The 17,507-nt window shown below is 53.1% G+C and overlaps 1 protein-coding gene across 1 annotated transcript; it reads right to left on the bottom strand.

The window, feature by feature from the left end:
- Window positions 1-6,423: 6,423 nt before the first annotated feature.
- On the bottom strand, window positions 6,424-16,967 carry LOC102870724 (substance-P receptor-like). Its single transcript, XM_006880983.1, has 4 exons — window positions 16,867-16,967; window positions 10,525-10,675; window positions 8,870-9,066; window positions 6,424-6,763 (listed from the first exon to the last, which is right to left on the bottom strand). Exons 1-4 carry the CDS (start codon window positions 16,965-16,967, stop codon window positions 6,466-6,468), a joined length of 747 nt encoding a protein of 248 aa, XP_006881045.1. The 3' UTR covers window positions 6,424-6,465.
- Window positions 16,968-17,507: the final 540 nt, after the last annotated feature.

The following is a 17,507-nucleotide window of genomic DNA, read 5'->3' as shown; positions in this document are numbered from 1 at the left end:
GTTTGTGCACGGCCGTGACCACATGGATTATCTGCATTTTAGGAGCTCGCCTGCCGGCTGGCCTCAACCCACCACCTGGCGTCCTGCAGAGGGCAGCAGAGGCCAGTCCTGCCGCGCAGGGAGGCCGGGGAAGGTGCCCGCTGCCCAAGGGCCATCTAAGGGAGCTGCTTCTCCTTTAGAGAAGATGCCACTGTTGGCCTTCAGTTTCTGAGCTCAGCTCAGCACCGTGCTCGTAACTGTCCCCTGGGCATCTTTCTTCCTGATGGCTGAGCCAAGGCCAGGAGCCTCAGTCCCTGAGGAATTGAACCACAGCTCGCGCTGTCCTGTGCCGTCTGCACCATCTCTGCTCTACTCGTGTCCACTGCTAGAGTCACTGTGTTGATGGCCTTCCCACAGGACACTTGCACCTCACCAGAGGCCTCCCGCCCTGTGCCTGCCCACGGGGGTGTGCAGTGAGATGGTGGAAGGGCTCATGGTGAGGACAAAGGGCAGGGAAGCAACCGCTGGGAGGGCTCCCTGGAGTGCAGGTATCTCTGTCCTGCTGGCCTGCCTCCTGTCACTCTGTCCTGCGCCTCTCCCTGTGGTCAGGAGACCCCAGTCTTGGGCTCTGGTGTTTCTCTGGGTGTCAGTCCTTGTTCTTCGGTCCGGAGGAGAGTCTGGATCTTTTATTCAGATAATAACAGTGCGAGAACTGATCTTGAGCCTCTCACCTCAGTGTGGGAACGTGGGGGGTGGGAGAACAGAAAGTGAAGGGAAAAGAATGGTTGGAAAGATACATGGGATGTAGGGGGGCTTGTGAGCAGGGGTGGCTGGGTTCCTCACTGTCGTGTTAAATTTTCTCTCAATTAGTGCATCAGGAGAAACATCCAGACACGTGGGGAGAAAGTCTCGAGATTTCAGCAGATGTGCTGGGTGGAGAGGCTATTCGGGGATGATGGTACAATGACAAGCGGCGTGTAACAGGAGCCTGGGAAGGAGGGGCGTGATGAGGGTGGGTGCAGAGGCCCCGCTGACTGTGTGGTCAGGGGTCTCCTAGGCTGGGTCATGGTTCTCGGGAGCTATGTAATGCTGTGCTGTGGTTCCAGGTGGCGTTTTCTCACGGCTGTACCCAGTGCATGGAAACGGGAGGCTGCCTTGTGATATCACACTTGGTGCTTGTGAGATAGGAGACCCCATCTTCTAAGTTGCAGCTCCCCATTTTTTAAAGTGAGGGGAAAGGAAATCCTGTGGCTCAGAACGTTCCCTGTGGGGTTCAGGGGAGCAGCTCCCACAGTCAGAGGTGTTGCCCTGACCTCTGAGGATGCAGCCGAGGCGTGGTACTGCCCCCATGCCCTCTGACCCCACGGCCGGGAGACCCTTTATTCCCATACGCTCTTTTCACTCTGTCACCTTGACACACTGAGTTGGAACAGACGCTGTCAGCTGTCAACGGTACACCCAGCAGAAGAAGGCCCAAGGCCGTCTTTCTCCCAGTGAGCGGCTCCTAGTTTTGAACTTCCAGAGGGGTGTGGCCTCTGGGTCAGCAGCTCAGCTGGGCTCCCCATGCATGCTGCCCCCCCACACCCGTAGGAAACACGGGGTGTCAGGAGAGTGTGAACACAGCTGGCGAGGCGCCCAGGGCTCAGCACATTCTGGTGTACGCAGGCCACCTGGACCCCAAAGAATGAAAACCGCCTTTGTATTCACACAGGAATGTTTGTCTTCCAGTGTTAGTTGTGAACCTGTTTGCCTTTGTGTCACACGGATGTGAAAGTGGGGTAATGAGTCAGGAAGCCAAAAGCAGGATCAGTGTTGAGCTGGGGTGTTGAAGGCGATGGAATATCACGTGAGCTGAAAGCACCAATCGACCTGTCCTGGAGGGAGTGCGACCACAGTGTGCTCCTGAGAGAGACGGATGGTGGACCGTTGTCACACGCCAGGTCGTTATCAGTGGGACCAGTGCTGGGGAAAACACATAACCCTTGGAAGGGTGGAGGGTCAGAGGGCGAGGGGAAGGCCCACCGTCCAGGGCTTCTAACGGTGGGCACGAGGAAACCAGACAGTGAGGACAGCACAGGGCACAGCGGGGCTCAGAGCTGTTGTTTGTGGGGTCACCTGACAACAACGACGACAACTAAGCCGTGGTCTTCTCTTATTCAGTGATGTTCCCCTTTCCACTGAGGAGATTAAGTGTACCCCTTAATTGTGCACTTGGTCTTTTGATAGCGACAGACATCGTTAGGGGTGATTAACAAGTTTAACTCATTTGGGGGCCTGAGTTGAGTGGCTATTTGATTCCCAAGCTGTTTTGAAATTCCCAGGGGTGCATCAACCTCACCCTGTGATTGGAAAGTCTCCAGGACCCACATTTAGTTCCTCTTCTCTTTCTCCTCTCTCCCCCTCTCCCTCCCATCCTCTCCCTCTCCCTTCCCTCTTCCAATGTCTTTGTCCTCTTCTGCTAGGGACTGCCTCAATGCAACCCACTACTGGCTAGTTGACAGAGAGGCCTGAGGGTTAGGTGGCACAGGTTGGCCAGGCTACCGTGATTAGCACTGAGCTTTCAAATCCCGCCAGAAATTCCTGACACGGACTTTGAGGCTCAGGGGACTGGCCACGCTCTCCTGTGAGTCAGGAGCTGCACAGCTCAGAGAACATCCTGCTGTGGGGAGTGCGTGGGTGTACCTCAGACTCCGCAGCTTTGATTCCAGTCCCTTTGGTTAAAACAAATACCACAGTAGAGCAAGCCACGTGGATCTTCTTGACTCCCCAGGATGTAGGGAAGTCATGTGGACACTATAGTGTAAGTCTAGTAAGTGCACAATAACACTGTGAAAAAAGGGTTTGAAATATTGCAAGAATTACCAGAATGTCAGAGACACAAGTGGGCGAGCGCTCGGTGCTCAGCAAACAGCCAGTGTGGACCTGCTGCACCGAGGGCGCCACAGACGTCCTCTTTGTGTCTGCAGAGGGGACAGACAGGAGGGAAGTGAGGCGAGTCGGGCTGCCGTCCGAGGGGACCTTCCGGCTGCAGGACTGTCAGCATCCACCTCTGCTGTCCCAGAGACCTCTGTCCCCGGAGAGTGTCAGCCAGTGAGGGGACGTGGCCGGGGTGCCCGGCTGGTCAGTTCAGCCACCGCGGGCATCTCCGTCTTCTTGATGGGCGGTCTTTGTACAATGCTGGCCCGGCCAAGACTTTGTGACTGTGGGTGGCTGGGGTGCTGGTGTCCAGTGTCCCTCCTCCACCTCCCCCCTGTGGGGGGGGGTGTGTCAGACCTGTGATCACATGCTGGCCCAACTCTCGGGGCCTCCTCTCAGCTTTTTCTTTCATAATCTCTCTCCCTTCTACTCTGTCTTGTTCTCTGCTTCTGGGGAGACCTGAATTTGCCCAGCTCTCTGTTCAGAGGTAACATTTTTGGCCACCCCACCTATTCCCAGATAACTTCTCAGATCACAGCCTGGAAACCTTCCCCAGTACTGCCCCCCTGCTCCCCACCCCCCCCCATTTCATCACAGGAGTTTGCTGGACTCTGGGGTCTAGTCTTCTGGCAATACCGTCTAATTGGGTTCCTAAACTTGATCAGTTGACAGTGAAAGGCTGGGGTGCATGCAGAGACAGCTGATGGGTGAGACCTGAGGCTCCCCAGCTCAGCAGGTTGAAATCCTGGGGCGCCAGGTATCTCGCCAATGCACATGCATCTCCTGCATCAGCATCGACGCGCCCCCAGCTTGGTTGATACCGCCCCATGCGGCCCCTCTAAGGAGGTTCTGTTTTCAAGGGATGGGACACAGGCAGACGCTAGTCAAACACGTACTTTATTTCCAGATAGGTGCTGCTTCTCAAAGTCAGAGGCTAAACCCCCTGGGAATTGCAGGAGCCATGCTTTCTCCCTCCCCTCTTGTCCCCTAAAGCCAGGTCAAGAGTAGGCCCCCGAGTCCCCTGTGCCCAGGATTTGCTGCCGTCCACCAGCCTTGGCCTGCTGGTGGGGGCTGTGGAGGACAGTGACTCCTTGAGCTCCTCCCATAAAAACCCCCGTCCCCATTACTTACTCCCTGTGGTCCCAAACATTGTGAATCCACGAGGAACAATGAGTGGAGGTGGTTGGCACAGAACAGCTAACACATTGACAGCACTGGATCCCGTATTTTGGAAGGAACATAACAAATATGGCCCCATGGTGTCTAATAGTCCATTAGTCCTGGACAGGGCATCCAGGAAGCTCGTTGAGATAAACACAGTGGGTGACATATTTTTGTAATAGGCTGAGACCCTATTACAGCGCAAACCAGAGTGTTTCTCAGCTGTGGGAGGTTAGACAGACCCTGGGAAGTGGGTGAGAGGGAGGCTCCTCGCTCATCTCTGAGGCCACATTGCCCAGGACCAGCCCTAAGGTGCTCCCCTGCGTGGCCGCGGTGACGTGGTTACACTGCATGGCCACAGGGTCCCTGGAACTGTAGTAGCTCTCAGGGAATGATCGCAGAGGAAACGCAGCACAGAACTCTTGGAAAGTTCCAGCCTTTGCCTTAATGACGCCTTGTTGATTGTGGATTTGCAGGATCCCGTGGAGAACCGGCTTCTCAGATGCGTCCCTCCTTTCTGGGCTGACTGGACCCCGGAGGACGAAGGTGGAAGTCTGCAGGCTCCCTGAGGGAGGAGGGCTGTGTCCCCACAGCTCGGGGGGAGCCCGGCGCAGCTGCTCAGTGCACACGTGTTCAAGTTAAGTTTGCGTGCTTCACCCACAGACTGTTCCTCTATTCCTCGGCTCGTTCTCCTAAGGTAAGTGCCGCTTCTGCCATCAGAAGCATGCCTAAGGCTCTGTAGGATGGCTTTGTGCTTCTCGGCTGTGACTCCCGTTCACGTGTCCGCACCGGCCTGCCTGCATTGAATCTGCTCAGTCCGGTCCATGCCGCTTTGCAGAATGGCACTCCTGGGCTTTTCTGGCTTAACGCTGTTGCTGTCTAACTCCTCCCCGTGTCCTGGCTGGACCGAGGCCAGCAGGGCCTGTTGAGGCTATTAAACCCTGTGGGGAAAGCTGTTATCGCCTTCACAGCATGGGCACGGAGCAGGGGAAAACCTCAGGGAACACGTTAGGGATGCCACCCGAGGGCCTCTCCTCTCCACATTGGACAAAGCGCAGAGCCGGGGGACACCAAGGACTTCCTCGCTTTCAGGAGAGCCTAGAGTCGTGTTAGGGTTTGGCGTGTTCTGTTCACGGCCTCAGCAGACCCATTGTCCCCCGTCAGAAGCAGGAGCCCAGCAAAGCCATGGGGCAGGAGGGAGGGGCCAGTCCTTGAAGGCAGTGCCAGGTGCCTGTGCTCAGAAGGACCGCTGCAGGGGACAGCTCCCGTGCTCCCTGGCACAGGCACCCCTGTGCTGGTATAAAGTCAGGCATCTGGGTTGGTCCCTCTCTGCCTTCAACAGGCCCGAGAGACACTCCGTTCATCTTCTCTGATGCAGCTGTTACAGCCCTGGGCATATGGTCCTTTCTCCTTGCTGTTTTAGGGTCACATGGCAGGGAAGGTCAGGTTTGGGGCTTTACAGCAGCTGCTGTGCCCCCCGGCACTGGGTATCTGTCCCTGGGCTCTGCTTTTATTCTCTCTTGAAAAATCAAATTTGTTTATTTTTTAATGAGACAGACAAACAAAAATCATACAGTCATTGAACCATTAGATGTTACAACTTGAAGGCAGACCTGGTCCGGCTCTGTTGTTTTTATGGATTTTATTTTTCTTCAAATTTTTTTTTCCGTTGTTTGACAGATAAGGAAAGAGAGGCTCAGGTGGCACGAGGTGCCTGGCTCCTCCCCCCGCTGGCCCGTGCCCGACGCAGGTTTGTTAGTGGACGGCTCTTCCTGTGTCTGCTGGTGGGGAAATGATGGGGCGTCTGAGACCCTAGACCCCACAGCTGCTGAGTGGACGCACCATTGAGATGCCAGAAAGGAGCAAAGGGTGCTGACCCTTCATGGACGCTGAGAAGCCAGAGTCAGTCTCTTCCGTTCCGATTCTAGGTGGTTCCTTTCTGCCACCCCATCAAGTAAGGGATGATATGAAGTGAGCTACCAGCTAAGGAAGGGTGCTCTGGGCCAGGCTGGGGTGGATCTGTGATGGACAAGGGCTCCGGGCAGCTGGGTCCCTCAGATCTGCTACAGGCAGCACCCCAGGTGAGCACCTGCTTGCAGGGCCTGCGTGATCTCGTGGCTACTCCCCCCGCCATGGGATGGGCTGTGAGAAAGTGCGGGCCAAGCTTCTCGGTATTTCACAGCGAGAAGTTTGGCCACTTGCTTTAGACCACATGGCGTGATGGCAAAGACAGGAGAGCACGGTGGTCTCGGGACGGGTGGTTCCATCCAGGCCACTCTGACCTTTCCTCATGCCCCCTTGCTAGGGGGCTTCTGATGGTCCCCAGACTAAGGGTCTGCCCACCCCATGTATGACACAAAGCAAGATGAGGCTGGTAGGGGTGGGTGGGTGCCCGTGGGGGCCTGGCCCCTAGGACAGCATGCTGGAATAGAAGCTCAGGCCCTCGGTCACGGTCACCGGTTTGGAGTCGCTGCGCGAGGAGCCGTTGGAGGTCAGGTCTAGGGAGGACGGTGTGGTCTTGGGGCCGTCCTCTGGCTCCTCCTCGTGGGCGCCCACCACGGTGGAGACGGTGGTCTCCAGGCGGCTGACTTTGTACACGCTGCCCTGGGTCTGGAGGTACCGGGTGGACTTCATCTCAAGCCCCTCGTAGTCCCCGGCGCTGATGAATGGGCAGCACCGGAAGGCATGCTTGAAGCCCAAGCGGAACCTGGGGAGGAAGCGGGAGAGGAGAGGACCGTGTGAGGGTCACTGCTGTGGTGGGGGGTGGCTCAAAGCAGGGGATCAGATCGTCACCACCCAGCACCCCCACCCGTCATGCTCTGCCATTCCTGTTTTCTTAGCTGACAGCTGGAAATGTGAAGGTCAAAAAGATTTATGGTGAAAACAATGTCAGAGCCAGGTTCATGCAAACCGAGTGTCCTTAGTAGAGGTCATCTGACTCTGAGTCAATTCAGCACCATCAAACCCAGTCTCAGAGTGGGAAAAACTCAAACCGAGACTCAGTCCTTTCCAAGTAGTTTCAGACTAACAACTCTGTTAGCCACGCCCCTTGGCTGTGCCTCAGTTTCTCTGTTTGTTCAACAGGTTTAATCAATTTTCTATTAAAGGCATGCACATTTAACCTAAATGCTCCAGAAGGATCATTAGGCAGTTATCAGAAGAATGATTTGCGAGTCTTCAGATCCAAGTGATGAACAGAGACGGTTTGGATAAGCTCACTGTCCCAGACTGTCGCCCTGTGTGGACAGCTGATGCCTGAGGGATGTAAACAGGGCAGCCAGCGTTGGGCCCCTGTCCCTGCCTTTCTCACGCCCTCCCCCACTCCCTCCCCTGCTGGAGGCCAAGGTCCTGCTCTGGGCTGTGCTCACCATGGAGCCCCAGCTCTCTCTGAGTCCCCCGTTCTCTGGATGGCCTGAGTGTGGTGTCTGTGGAGGCAGGGCTCTCCCAGCTTGTCATACCCAGAAAGGGCAGGACTCAAGCCATTGTGACTGACTTCTGCCTGCTCTATCCGGTTGCAAATGGGTCTTAAAATGGAAGAAACTGTGTGAAGCTTCCCAGCTTGTGTGATGGAAAGGGGAGAGAGAAAAAAGGTGCCCCATGAGGGATGGCCTTTCAGTGCCACAGACGTCCAGCTTAGCTTCGGATCCATCTGTCTCTCCTCCCCGTGTCTCTTTTCCCCTTTCCTCCCTCCTCTCTCATGGGTCTCCCTCCACATTGGTTCTGTAGACCAGGGAGGGGATCTGCAGTGATCTTTCAGGCATGACTCAGATGCATCAGTCACAGAGATTTAAAAATTTCCACCCTTAGTCTCCAATATTGAAAAATTGCAAGATTGCACATAAAACTATGCACCTAAAGCTCTGAGCTCGTGCTCTCTCTATTTCTCTTTCCCCCTCCCCATATCTCTTCATATCTATATATATCACTGGGCCGATTGGCAGCATCAGTATGGTTGGTGAAGAGATTGAAATAGTTAACAGTTTTAATTTATTGGTTCCACAGTCAACACTCTTGGTAACATCAGCCAGGAAATCAGGAGATGAATTGCATTGGGAAAGTCGACTGTGGGGGACCTCTCAAGAGTAGTGAAGAGCAAACGATGTCAGGCTGGAGACTAAGGTGCGCCTGATCCAGGCTATAGTCTTTGCAATTGCATGCTATGCATCAGAGAGTTGGACAGTGATTAGGGATGATAGAAAGAGAACTGATGCCTTTGAGCTGTGGTGCTGGAGAAGAGTGTTGAATATACCATGGACTGCTAGGAGAACAAACAGGTTTGTCCTGGAGAGGGTGAAGCTGGAATTCTCCTTGGAGTCAAGGATTCTGAAGCTTGGTCTGACATACTTTGGGCATGCTGCAAGGAGGGACTGGTCCTTGGAGAGGGACATCATGTTTGGCAGAGTGGAGGGGGAGGCACAGGAGAGGAAGACCCTTGATGAGATGAATCAATTCTGTGAGTGGAGTGGTGGGAATGAGTGTGTTTGAGACGGTGAGGATGGCATAGGATAGAACGGCGTTTAGGGCTCTTGTACACAGGGTCGCTATGAGTCGCAAGCAACTCGATGGCACACAACAACAACAACAACAACAACAACACATAGATAGAACATATATATATATGATCTATATCTTTCGATCGATCTATCAATCTATCTATCATCTGATATATATTTAAAGGAAATCTGTTCACCTTGAACTCAAGTTGCATGTCAGCTGTCAGGAGGGCTGAGGAGTGTGGTGCCTAGGATGCCAGGGTCCCCAGCGCCCCCTTGGTCACAGGCAGTCTTGGCCGTTTGCTGTGTGGGGCTCTCACCTGTCATTGAGGCAGCAGTAAATGATGGGGTTGTACATGGTGGAGCTCATGGCCAGCCACATGATGGCCAGGTAGACCTGCTGGATGAACTTCTCCAGGTAGAGGTCGGGGTTGATGTAGGGCAGCAGGAAGAAGATGTGGAAGGGCAGCCAGCAGATGGCAAAGGTGCACACCACCACGATCATCATCTTCACCACCTGCCAGGAGGGCGAGAAGGTGAGCCCAGCTCACGGCGGCTCCTCCAGGCGCACGAGGCTGGGGCGGGAAGGCCCTCGCCAAGGAGGGTCAGGACCTTTGATTCTCAGGCTGGTCCCAGGACCAGCCTCACCATCTTCACTGGGAACTTGCTAGAAATCCAGTTCTTGGGGCCCCTCCAGACTGGCTGACATGGGGACTCTGAGGGGCGACCCAACACGGACAGGCCCTCAGACTGTTCTGTGCAGGCATAGACTCAAGTCTGACTCAAGTTGAAGTCTGGGTGAGAAACCAGGAGAGCGGAAGTGATTGAGAAAAGCTGGATGTGTGCTTCCACAGGGGGAGAAGGCAGTGGGGGACCAGTGAACCAGGGTGGGTTTAGAGAGGCAGGGGGTGAGGGATAGGAGATCAGGACTGCTGTGGGACGGGCACTCAGGGGTGTGGGGAGGAGGAGACGGAAAAGAATTCTTTCTGACCTTTGGGTAATGTAATCCCCTGTTCTTTCCTCCTTGAGAATCTTGAGGAGAAAATTACGTAACACCCACACAATGAGATGCTATGCAGAAAAGTACCCAAAATAAATAGTGAAGGCCAATGAAATGAGGAAGGTCTTCACACTTTGATTTGTAGAGATCCTGCGGGCAATGTTAGGTGAAAAAAGATGAGGGAGAAAGCCGCTCACCTGTCGTCTGTGTGAAACAGGAAAGGAGAGAAGGGTAGAGAGTTACTGGGCTTAAATGCCGTAAAAAATAGGGAAGGGTCAATAAGAGACTGATGCCGGTGGTTGCCAGTGTGTGTACGTATGTGTGTGTGTGTGTGTGTGTGTGCGTGCGCGCGGGAGACTTTTCATGGTAAGTGGATCAATTTCTTTTTTAAACTTCATTTTGAAATGATTGAAGAGACCCTAGAAGTTTCAGAAATAGGACAGAGTGCCCAGGTTCTCTTTACCCCGTTTCCCTAATCTTTCACTTCATGTCTCTGCCTCCAGGTCTAGTTACAAATGCTCTGAAGAAACCGTCTCTCTCTTCTCCTTCCGTCCATGTTGCATCCCCTCTGCTACTGCCCAGCCCCTATCTTCCTGCGTCCCCTCTGCTCCTGCCCAGCCCCTATCTTCCTGCGTCCCCTCTGCTCCTGCCCAGCCCCTGTTTTCCTGCGTCCTCTCTGCTCCACCCTGGGCCTCTGCCTTCCTGCGTCCCCTCTGCTCCACCCTGGGCCCCTGCCTTCCTGCGTCCCCTCTGCTCCACCCTGGGCCCCTGCCTTCCTGCGTCCCCTCTGCTCCACCCTGGGCCCCTGCCTTCCTGCGTCCCCTCTGCTCCACCCTGGGCCCCTGCCTTGCTGTGACCCCTCTGCTTCTGTCCAACCCTGAACTTCCAGTGTCCCCTCTCCTCCACCTTGGGTCCCTCAAAGCTCCTGTGGCCGAGCCAGGCTGGAGGGGCTAGGGTGCTGCCTGGCCCACTCACCTTGCGCTTGGCTGACACTTGCTCGTGGTAGCGGTCAGAGGAGTCCCCTGGGATCTCGCTGGCCCACAGGGTGATCCCCACCACGGTGTAGGCATAGCCGATGACCAGCAGGGGGAGGAAGTAGATGAGCACGGTCACACAGATGTGGTACCTGAAACGGGAGTGCAGAGTGGGTCTGAGAGATCACGGCTGGACAGCTGCTGGGCTCAAGCAACGATCATTAGGCATTCCCTTGGGGAGGCTTGTCACGTGCAGAGGGAGGACGGTTGAAACGAATGGATAAACCAGAGCACGCTGACTGCTGTCCGTTGCTGTTGTGGACGAAGCACCCTTCGCGACCCCGTGAATAGCAGATCCGAACCCGTCCTATCCTGTGTCGTCCTCACAGTTTCTGACACTCTCGAGTCCATTGCAGCAGTCAGTGTCGTCCATCTGGTGGTGGGTCCTCCTCTCTCTTGCTGACCCTCCACCTTCCCAGGCATGATGTCCCTCTCCAAGGAATCACCTCTCCTGGCAACATGCCTGGAATGTGTGAGGTGAAGCTCCACCAGCCTCTCTAAGGGGCACTCTGGCTGTGCTATTTCCTCATTTAAAGAACATTTTGTTTCACACTGGTTTACTTACAATGTTTGAATACATTGTTTTTCACACCATCTTTCCCATTTCCTTTACCCACCCCTCCCTCCACCCGTCAAACTGTGCGACCCTGTGATTAACTCCCCCAGGCCCCCACCCATCCTCACCCCTCTCCTTCCCCCTCCCCACCTTGGATCCTCATCTGTGTTCACATTTTACAATAATGGTCTTATACTGTATTTGTCCTTGTAGGACTGAGTTCACTTAGCATAATAATGCTGTCCAGTCCCTCCCAAGTTAGGTAATGATTTACAAAATCATTGCTCCTGCATGCGGCATAGTATTCCATTGTGTGAATGTACCATAATTTCTCAATCCATTCGTTTGTGGTTGGACATTTGGGCTGTTTCCATGTTCTTATGATGGTGAATAACGCTGCCGTGACATTGGTGTGCAAGTCTCTGTTTGTGCCTCAGTTCTCATTTTCTCGGGGTATATTCCAAGCTGTGGAATAGCTGGGTCATATGAAATGTCTTTGTTTCTGAGGAAATGCCAAACTGCCTTCTAGAGTGGTTGTACCATTTTGCAAACCCACTAACAATGTATCAGAGTTACTATTTTGCCACATCCTTTCCAATAGTTATTACTCCCAGCCCGCCCTGTTAAACTTTGCCATGTTTAGATTTTCATCTCTTTTATACGCCAGGGATGCATCCTGTCTCCATACCTTTTCAACGTGTATGCAGAGCAGATTATCCGAGAGGCTGGGCTCTATGAGGAGAATTGTGGCATCAGGATTGGTGGAAGGTCTATTAACAATCTGCGTTATGCAGATGACACAACCTTGCTTGCTGAAACTGAGGAGGACCTCATGCACTTGCTGCGAAGGGTCAAGGACTGCAGCCTTCAGTATGGACTAAGGCTCAATGTCAAGAAGACAAAGATTCTCGCCACTGGACCAATTGGCAGCGTCAGGATGGATGATGAAGAGATTGAGAGTGTTCACAGCTTCACTTTGCTCGGCTCCACAGTTAACACTCTTGGTACCAGCAGTCAGGAAATCAAAAAGCGTATTGCGATGGGAAAGTCTGCTGTTAGGGACCTCTCTAAGGTACTCAGGAGCAACAGTGTCTCTCTGGAGACTAAGGTGCGCCTGATACAGGCCATGGTATTTGCAATCGCTTGTTATGCATCAGAGAGTTGGACAGTGACTAGGGAGGACAGAAGAAGAGTGGATGCTTTTGAGCTGTGGTGCTGGAGAAGGGTACTGAATGTACCTTGGACTGCCAGGAATACAAACAGATTCATCTTGGAGAGGATTAAACCAAGCTACTCCTTGGAGGCAAGGATTCTGGGGATTTGTCTGACATACTTTGGACATGTTGCCAGGAGGGATGGGTCCTTGGAGAGGGACATCATGCTTGGGAGGGTTGAAGGACAACGCAGGAGGGGAAGACCCTCTATGAGATGGATTGATTCGGTGACTGGGGTAATCGAGATGGGTGTGTCAGAGGCGGTGTGGTTGGCGCAGGATAGAGCAGGGTTTAGGGCTATTGTGCATAGGGTCGCTATGAGTCGGAAACGACTCGACGGCACATAACAACAACAACATTGCCAGTGCTTTTGAACATTTCTTCATGTGTCTGTTGACCATCTAAATATCTTCCTCTGTGAAAAGTCTTTCCATGTCTTTTGCCCATTTTGTAATTGTGTTATCAGTCTTTTTCTCATGGAGGCTCTGTGGGGTTCTGTAAACGTTGTGTCTCATACGGTATTGGCAGAACTTTTTCAAGATAGATTTGTTTGTTGTTTTGGCAGTCCATGGGATATTCAGGATTCTTTCCCAACAGCACATCTCAAGGGCATCAATACTTCTCTGTCATCCTTATTCATTGTCCAGCTCTCAGACACAGAGCAAGTGATTAAAAAGACCATGGCCTGATTCAGACGTCCCTTAGTCCCCAAACTGACATCATTGCTCCTGTAACAATGGATTCAAGTAGAGCAGAAATGATGCAGCAGGCACAGGACCGGGCCAGGTTCAGGTCGCTGTGAGTGTGTTCGACTCGGTGTAAGTAATGGCCACAGAAGGGACACGGGGAAAAGCTGGCCCCCTGGAGAGGGAGGCAGGCTGATTTCCTCAAATATTGTATTTCTGCTGGACTTTTTCTGTGACAAAGATGCCGGCTGAGATGGGAAGGATAACCATTGAGAGGAGGATGGCTACACACACACACACACTCACTCTCTCTCTCTTTCTCTCTCTCTCTCTGAATGTGACCTTGTTGTGTGGCTACCATTGGGTCAGCTGACTCACGGCAATTCTGTGGTCAGGAGAACGAGACACCGGCCAGCCCTGCGTCGTGCGAGCACCCTGGAGCAACCATTGTGATAGGGTCATTTTCTCACGGGTAAACTCTGTGTCTTTTTCCTGTGACCTTAATGCTCAGCCCTGTCAAGTCCGTCCTGGCTCCTTGAAACCCTCTGACCAGCGGGTCTGGACCTTGCCCTGGCCTGCGTCAGCCTCACGGTCACTGAGAGGCTCAAGCCCAGGGCTCGTCACTGTGCTGATCCACCTCATTGAGGGTCTTCCTCTGACCCTCTGACCTTCCCAGCCTGATGTCCCTTTCCAAAGACTGGTCCCTCCTGACAACAGGCCCGAAGGACATGGGACAGTTTCTCTGTCCCTGCCTCTCAGGAGCACCCTGTTGGGACCTTAGACTCTATGAAGAAATCACTGTCTCCAGATTCAAGGAGATGATTATACCTCTCAGTCTACTCCTTCAGACTACTGCACGTGGGACCGATTTGGGCGCAGGAATTAGAGGCAACTATTACAGAGGCTGGCTCAGGACAGGACAGGGTTCAGAGCTGCTGCACATAGCGTCGCAGGCAACTCGACAGCACATGACAACCACTCGTACATTCAGATGAGAACGACTCCATGCTTTGTGACCCTCAGACTCACAGGTATTGGGACAGCGGCCGGGAAATGAGACTTGGCTATCTCCCACGATAAGGATGACATTTATCCTAGCACCAGGGCAAGTGGGGGCAAGGCACAGGGCACTGGCCACTCCCAGTCTGGTCCTTCCTATGTACCTGCACAGAGAAGCTGCCAGGGTCACTCACCCGGGGAGAGGTGTCCCCCGACCTGGACTGGACTGGAACATGAGCGAGGAGAAGCCTTCGAAATCTTAGCCACTGGGATTTGGGGGCTTATGATCCTTTGTCTTTTCTCTTGACAACCAGGAACTCTCACATCCCTGTCATGGGAGCATTATTTACAACAGCAAAGAGCTGGAATCAACCCAAGGGTCCATCAGTGGAGGGGCTAATAAAACCGTGGAACACACAGTGGAATAAATAGGCACAGAAAATGACGAGGAATTTGTGGAACACATACCATAAACGGGTCTAGAACGAGCCATGCCAAGCCACACAAGTCAGGCAGACAAGAACAGCTGTGGCCCGAGACCACCATGGGGGGCGTGGGAAGGAGTTGAGTTGCCAATCCAAAGCTTGTGGTTCAAATCCACCAAACGCTGCTCTACAGGAGAAAGACAGGCCATCTTGTGTGATTTACCACCTCTGCAAACCCATTGGAGGGTCAGCTACGAGTCCGTCCCAACTTAACAACACATAACAACAAACTCAACAACAACATCAACATAAAAGGCTAAAGGAAGTCTTATACATGGATGGAATTAACCTTGAAGGTTTACATGGATGGGAAGGGAGGAAGAGGGGAACAAAAGTTAATTGATTAGTAAGGGGAAAAGCAGTTATAAAAATAGTTGTGCTGAATGGAGGACCCTGGAAGACGTTATGCTGAGTGAACTCTCTCAGTCACAAAAGGACAAATACGGCATAGTGCCACTGTTGTAAAACGGGACTGACATGGGGGTTGGAGGGAGACTGAGAAGGATGGGATAAATAATGTATATTGTGTTGAATCAGATGAGGGAGGGAACTGTTTAAAAGAGATATGTGATTAGGTATTGTCCTGACAGGTGTCCAGAATGAAGGCTGCATAGTGGAGTGGACTTGGGGGGAGGGATTGTATAACAATGAAAGAATTTTTCTTTTACTTTTCGAAAAGAAGAGCGAACTGGGCAAGAGGGGTGGGCAGGGAGAAAAGTGCAACAATGAATGAATGAATGGAAATCCAAAGGGTAAATTTTCATTAAAATGAATAATAAAAAGTCGTGCTGTTGGAGAAGGGGGCTGAATAGCCCGTGGACTGGCAAAAGGACGAACGAATGTATCTTGGAAAAGGAGCAGCTAGGGTGCAGCTTGGAGGCAAGGATTAGGACTTGTGTCACAGTTTGGGCATTTTGTTGGAAGCAGTGAGTCCTTTGAAAAGGACGTCACGCTGGGGAAGGGGGAAAGTCAGTGAAGGAGGGGAAGACTCCCAATGAGACGCATCGACTGTAACGCTGGGGTCCAGTGCGTCAGATGAGGACACGGCTGGGTTCAGGTCCGTTGTTCACACGGTCAGGATGTTGTTTAGAGTCAGAACCGACCCATAGCAGACCCTTTGGTGGGTTTTCAGAGGCAGTTAATCGCATGGGAGGAGATTGCCCATCCTTCTGCCACAGAGAAGCTGGTGGCCTTAAACTGTGCGCCTTTGGGATTGCAGAGCAGCAGCTTGCCACTAGGCCACCAGAGCTCCCTAGCTTGGCAATGAGTCATAGTCAACTCCGAGGTCCGGGACAGTGGCAACATCAGAGTTAAACCAAAATGAAATACAAAGAAGCAAAAAGTTTCAAAACCACCACAACTAAATGAACAAACCCACCCCCAGCGTTATGCTGGAGTTAATCCTGCCTCATAGTGACCCCGGAGGAGAGAGGACAGCGGTCCTGTGGGGTGGCCGCGGCTGCATTAGGATGGAATCAATCTTGACTGGCAGTGACCCCAGCAGAGGGTGGACAGTGCCCCGTGGGGCAGCCCCTGCTGTAATCTTGTGGAAGCTGCACCTGTTTCCTGGACAGCAGCTGGTTTCAAACTGTCAGCCTTTTGATTTGCGTCCGGTACTTGAGCCATTTGGCCACTGGGGGCCCTTGTTTACCCTTTGAGAAAGTCCTTCTTCCTGGGGATCTGTGGCAAACCTTTAGAGATACAGCTCTTTCCGCCTCGGTGTGACTGGGACAGAAAGGCCCCACGGCCGAGACTGGCACGAAAACAGCTTGTGTTTTGAGGGTTTACTATTTATGGGCCACAGTGTTCATAATATCAAGAGCAGAAGTGGCAGTTAGATGCTACTGAGTGTTTATAACAGGCACCCTGCCAAGCATTTTACTGGAATTATAAAATGACATCTTCAAAACAAATAATTTGGGAAGCTATGGTCATAAATCCATTTTGCAGAAGGGGGGCCAAAGCCTGGACAGTTTAGTGCATTCCTGCAGGTTCAGCGAGCTGGTGGGGGGAGGAGCTGGGATTAGAACCCTGGTCTGTGATGCCCTCAGCCGGCTTGCTGTCCCTGGAGAAGGTCACCCAGTGAAGCCTTCACTCCGTTCAGTCGGCTTGATCTCTGATACGGAGCAGCCACTTCACCACGCAGTTTCCTCCTCTTGCACTTTTACTGACACGTCCGCTGTCCGTCACTCCTGTGTGAAACCTCGGTGTCGTACTGTCCACCTGACCCCTCTGTACTTGAATGGCCATTGGAAAGCCCTTGAAGAGCTCCTGAGTAAGGTGCACACGGAGTCCACAAAGACCAGAGCGTGGCCGCCCTCCTTCAGGGCAGACCAGCCGCACCAGGCTCTGCGGCCCTTGGGGTCGCCCCCTCGGGGAGCCTTCTGTGTCCCCCAGCCACATGGACACACTGCCCACCAGGCTTCCTCCATGACCTCAGACATGCTGCCTGTGAAGACAAGGCTTGTCGTGGGGAGCCAAGGGGCAGCCCCTCCTTCAACGAGCTGTCATCGGATCTGTGAGCCAATCCTGCCTTGCGGACCCCCCACACTGTGTAAGGAGGTGCTGCCTGGGTGCGCTGACCTCTCAATCAACCGAGATCAGACCTCCGTGCTCCGTACACGCCTTCACGGCTGATTGATGGACAGAAATCACCAGGCCTTTATCCCGAGGCTCCAGGCTTCCCTGGAATCTGTGCAGCATCATAAAAGCAGCAAGCGGGGAGCTCTGGTGGCCTAGTGGTAAGAAGCTGCAACTACAATCCTAGAGGCGCACGGTTCAAATCCACCAGATTCTCTGTCAGGGAAGGAGGGACAATCTCCTCCTGTACCAGTCAGATCTGATTTGACGGTACACACACACAAAAATAAGAAAATTAAAAAAAAAAAAAGGCAGCAAGCTGTCGCCAGCAGCTGGGAGGGGGACCACGCAGGGCGATGATGGCTGGGAATCAAACTACTTCCTGCCCTCCCACTGTCGTCCAG

Source organism: Elephantulus edwardii, unplaced genomic scaffold (assembly GCF_000299155.1).
Source record: "Elephantulus edwardii isolate Elephantulus edwardi_28Jun2011 unplaced genomic scaffold, EleEdw1.0 scaffold00011, whole genome shotgun sequence".
Lineage (NCBI taxonomy): Eukaryota > Metazoa > Chordata > Mammalia > Macroscelidea > Macroscelididae > Elephantulus > Elephantulus edwardii.
The sequence above is the reverse complement of the archived record's forward strand: the minus strand, read 5'-3'. Positions and strand labels throughout refer to the sequence as shown.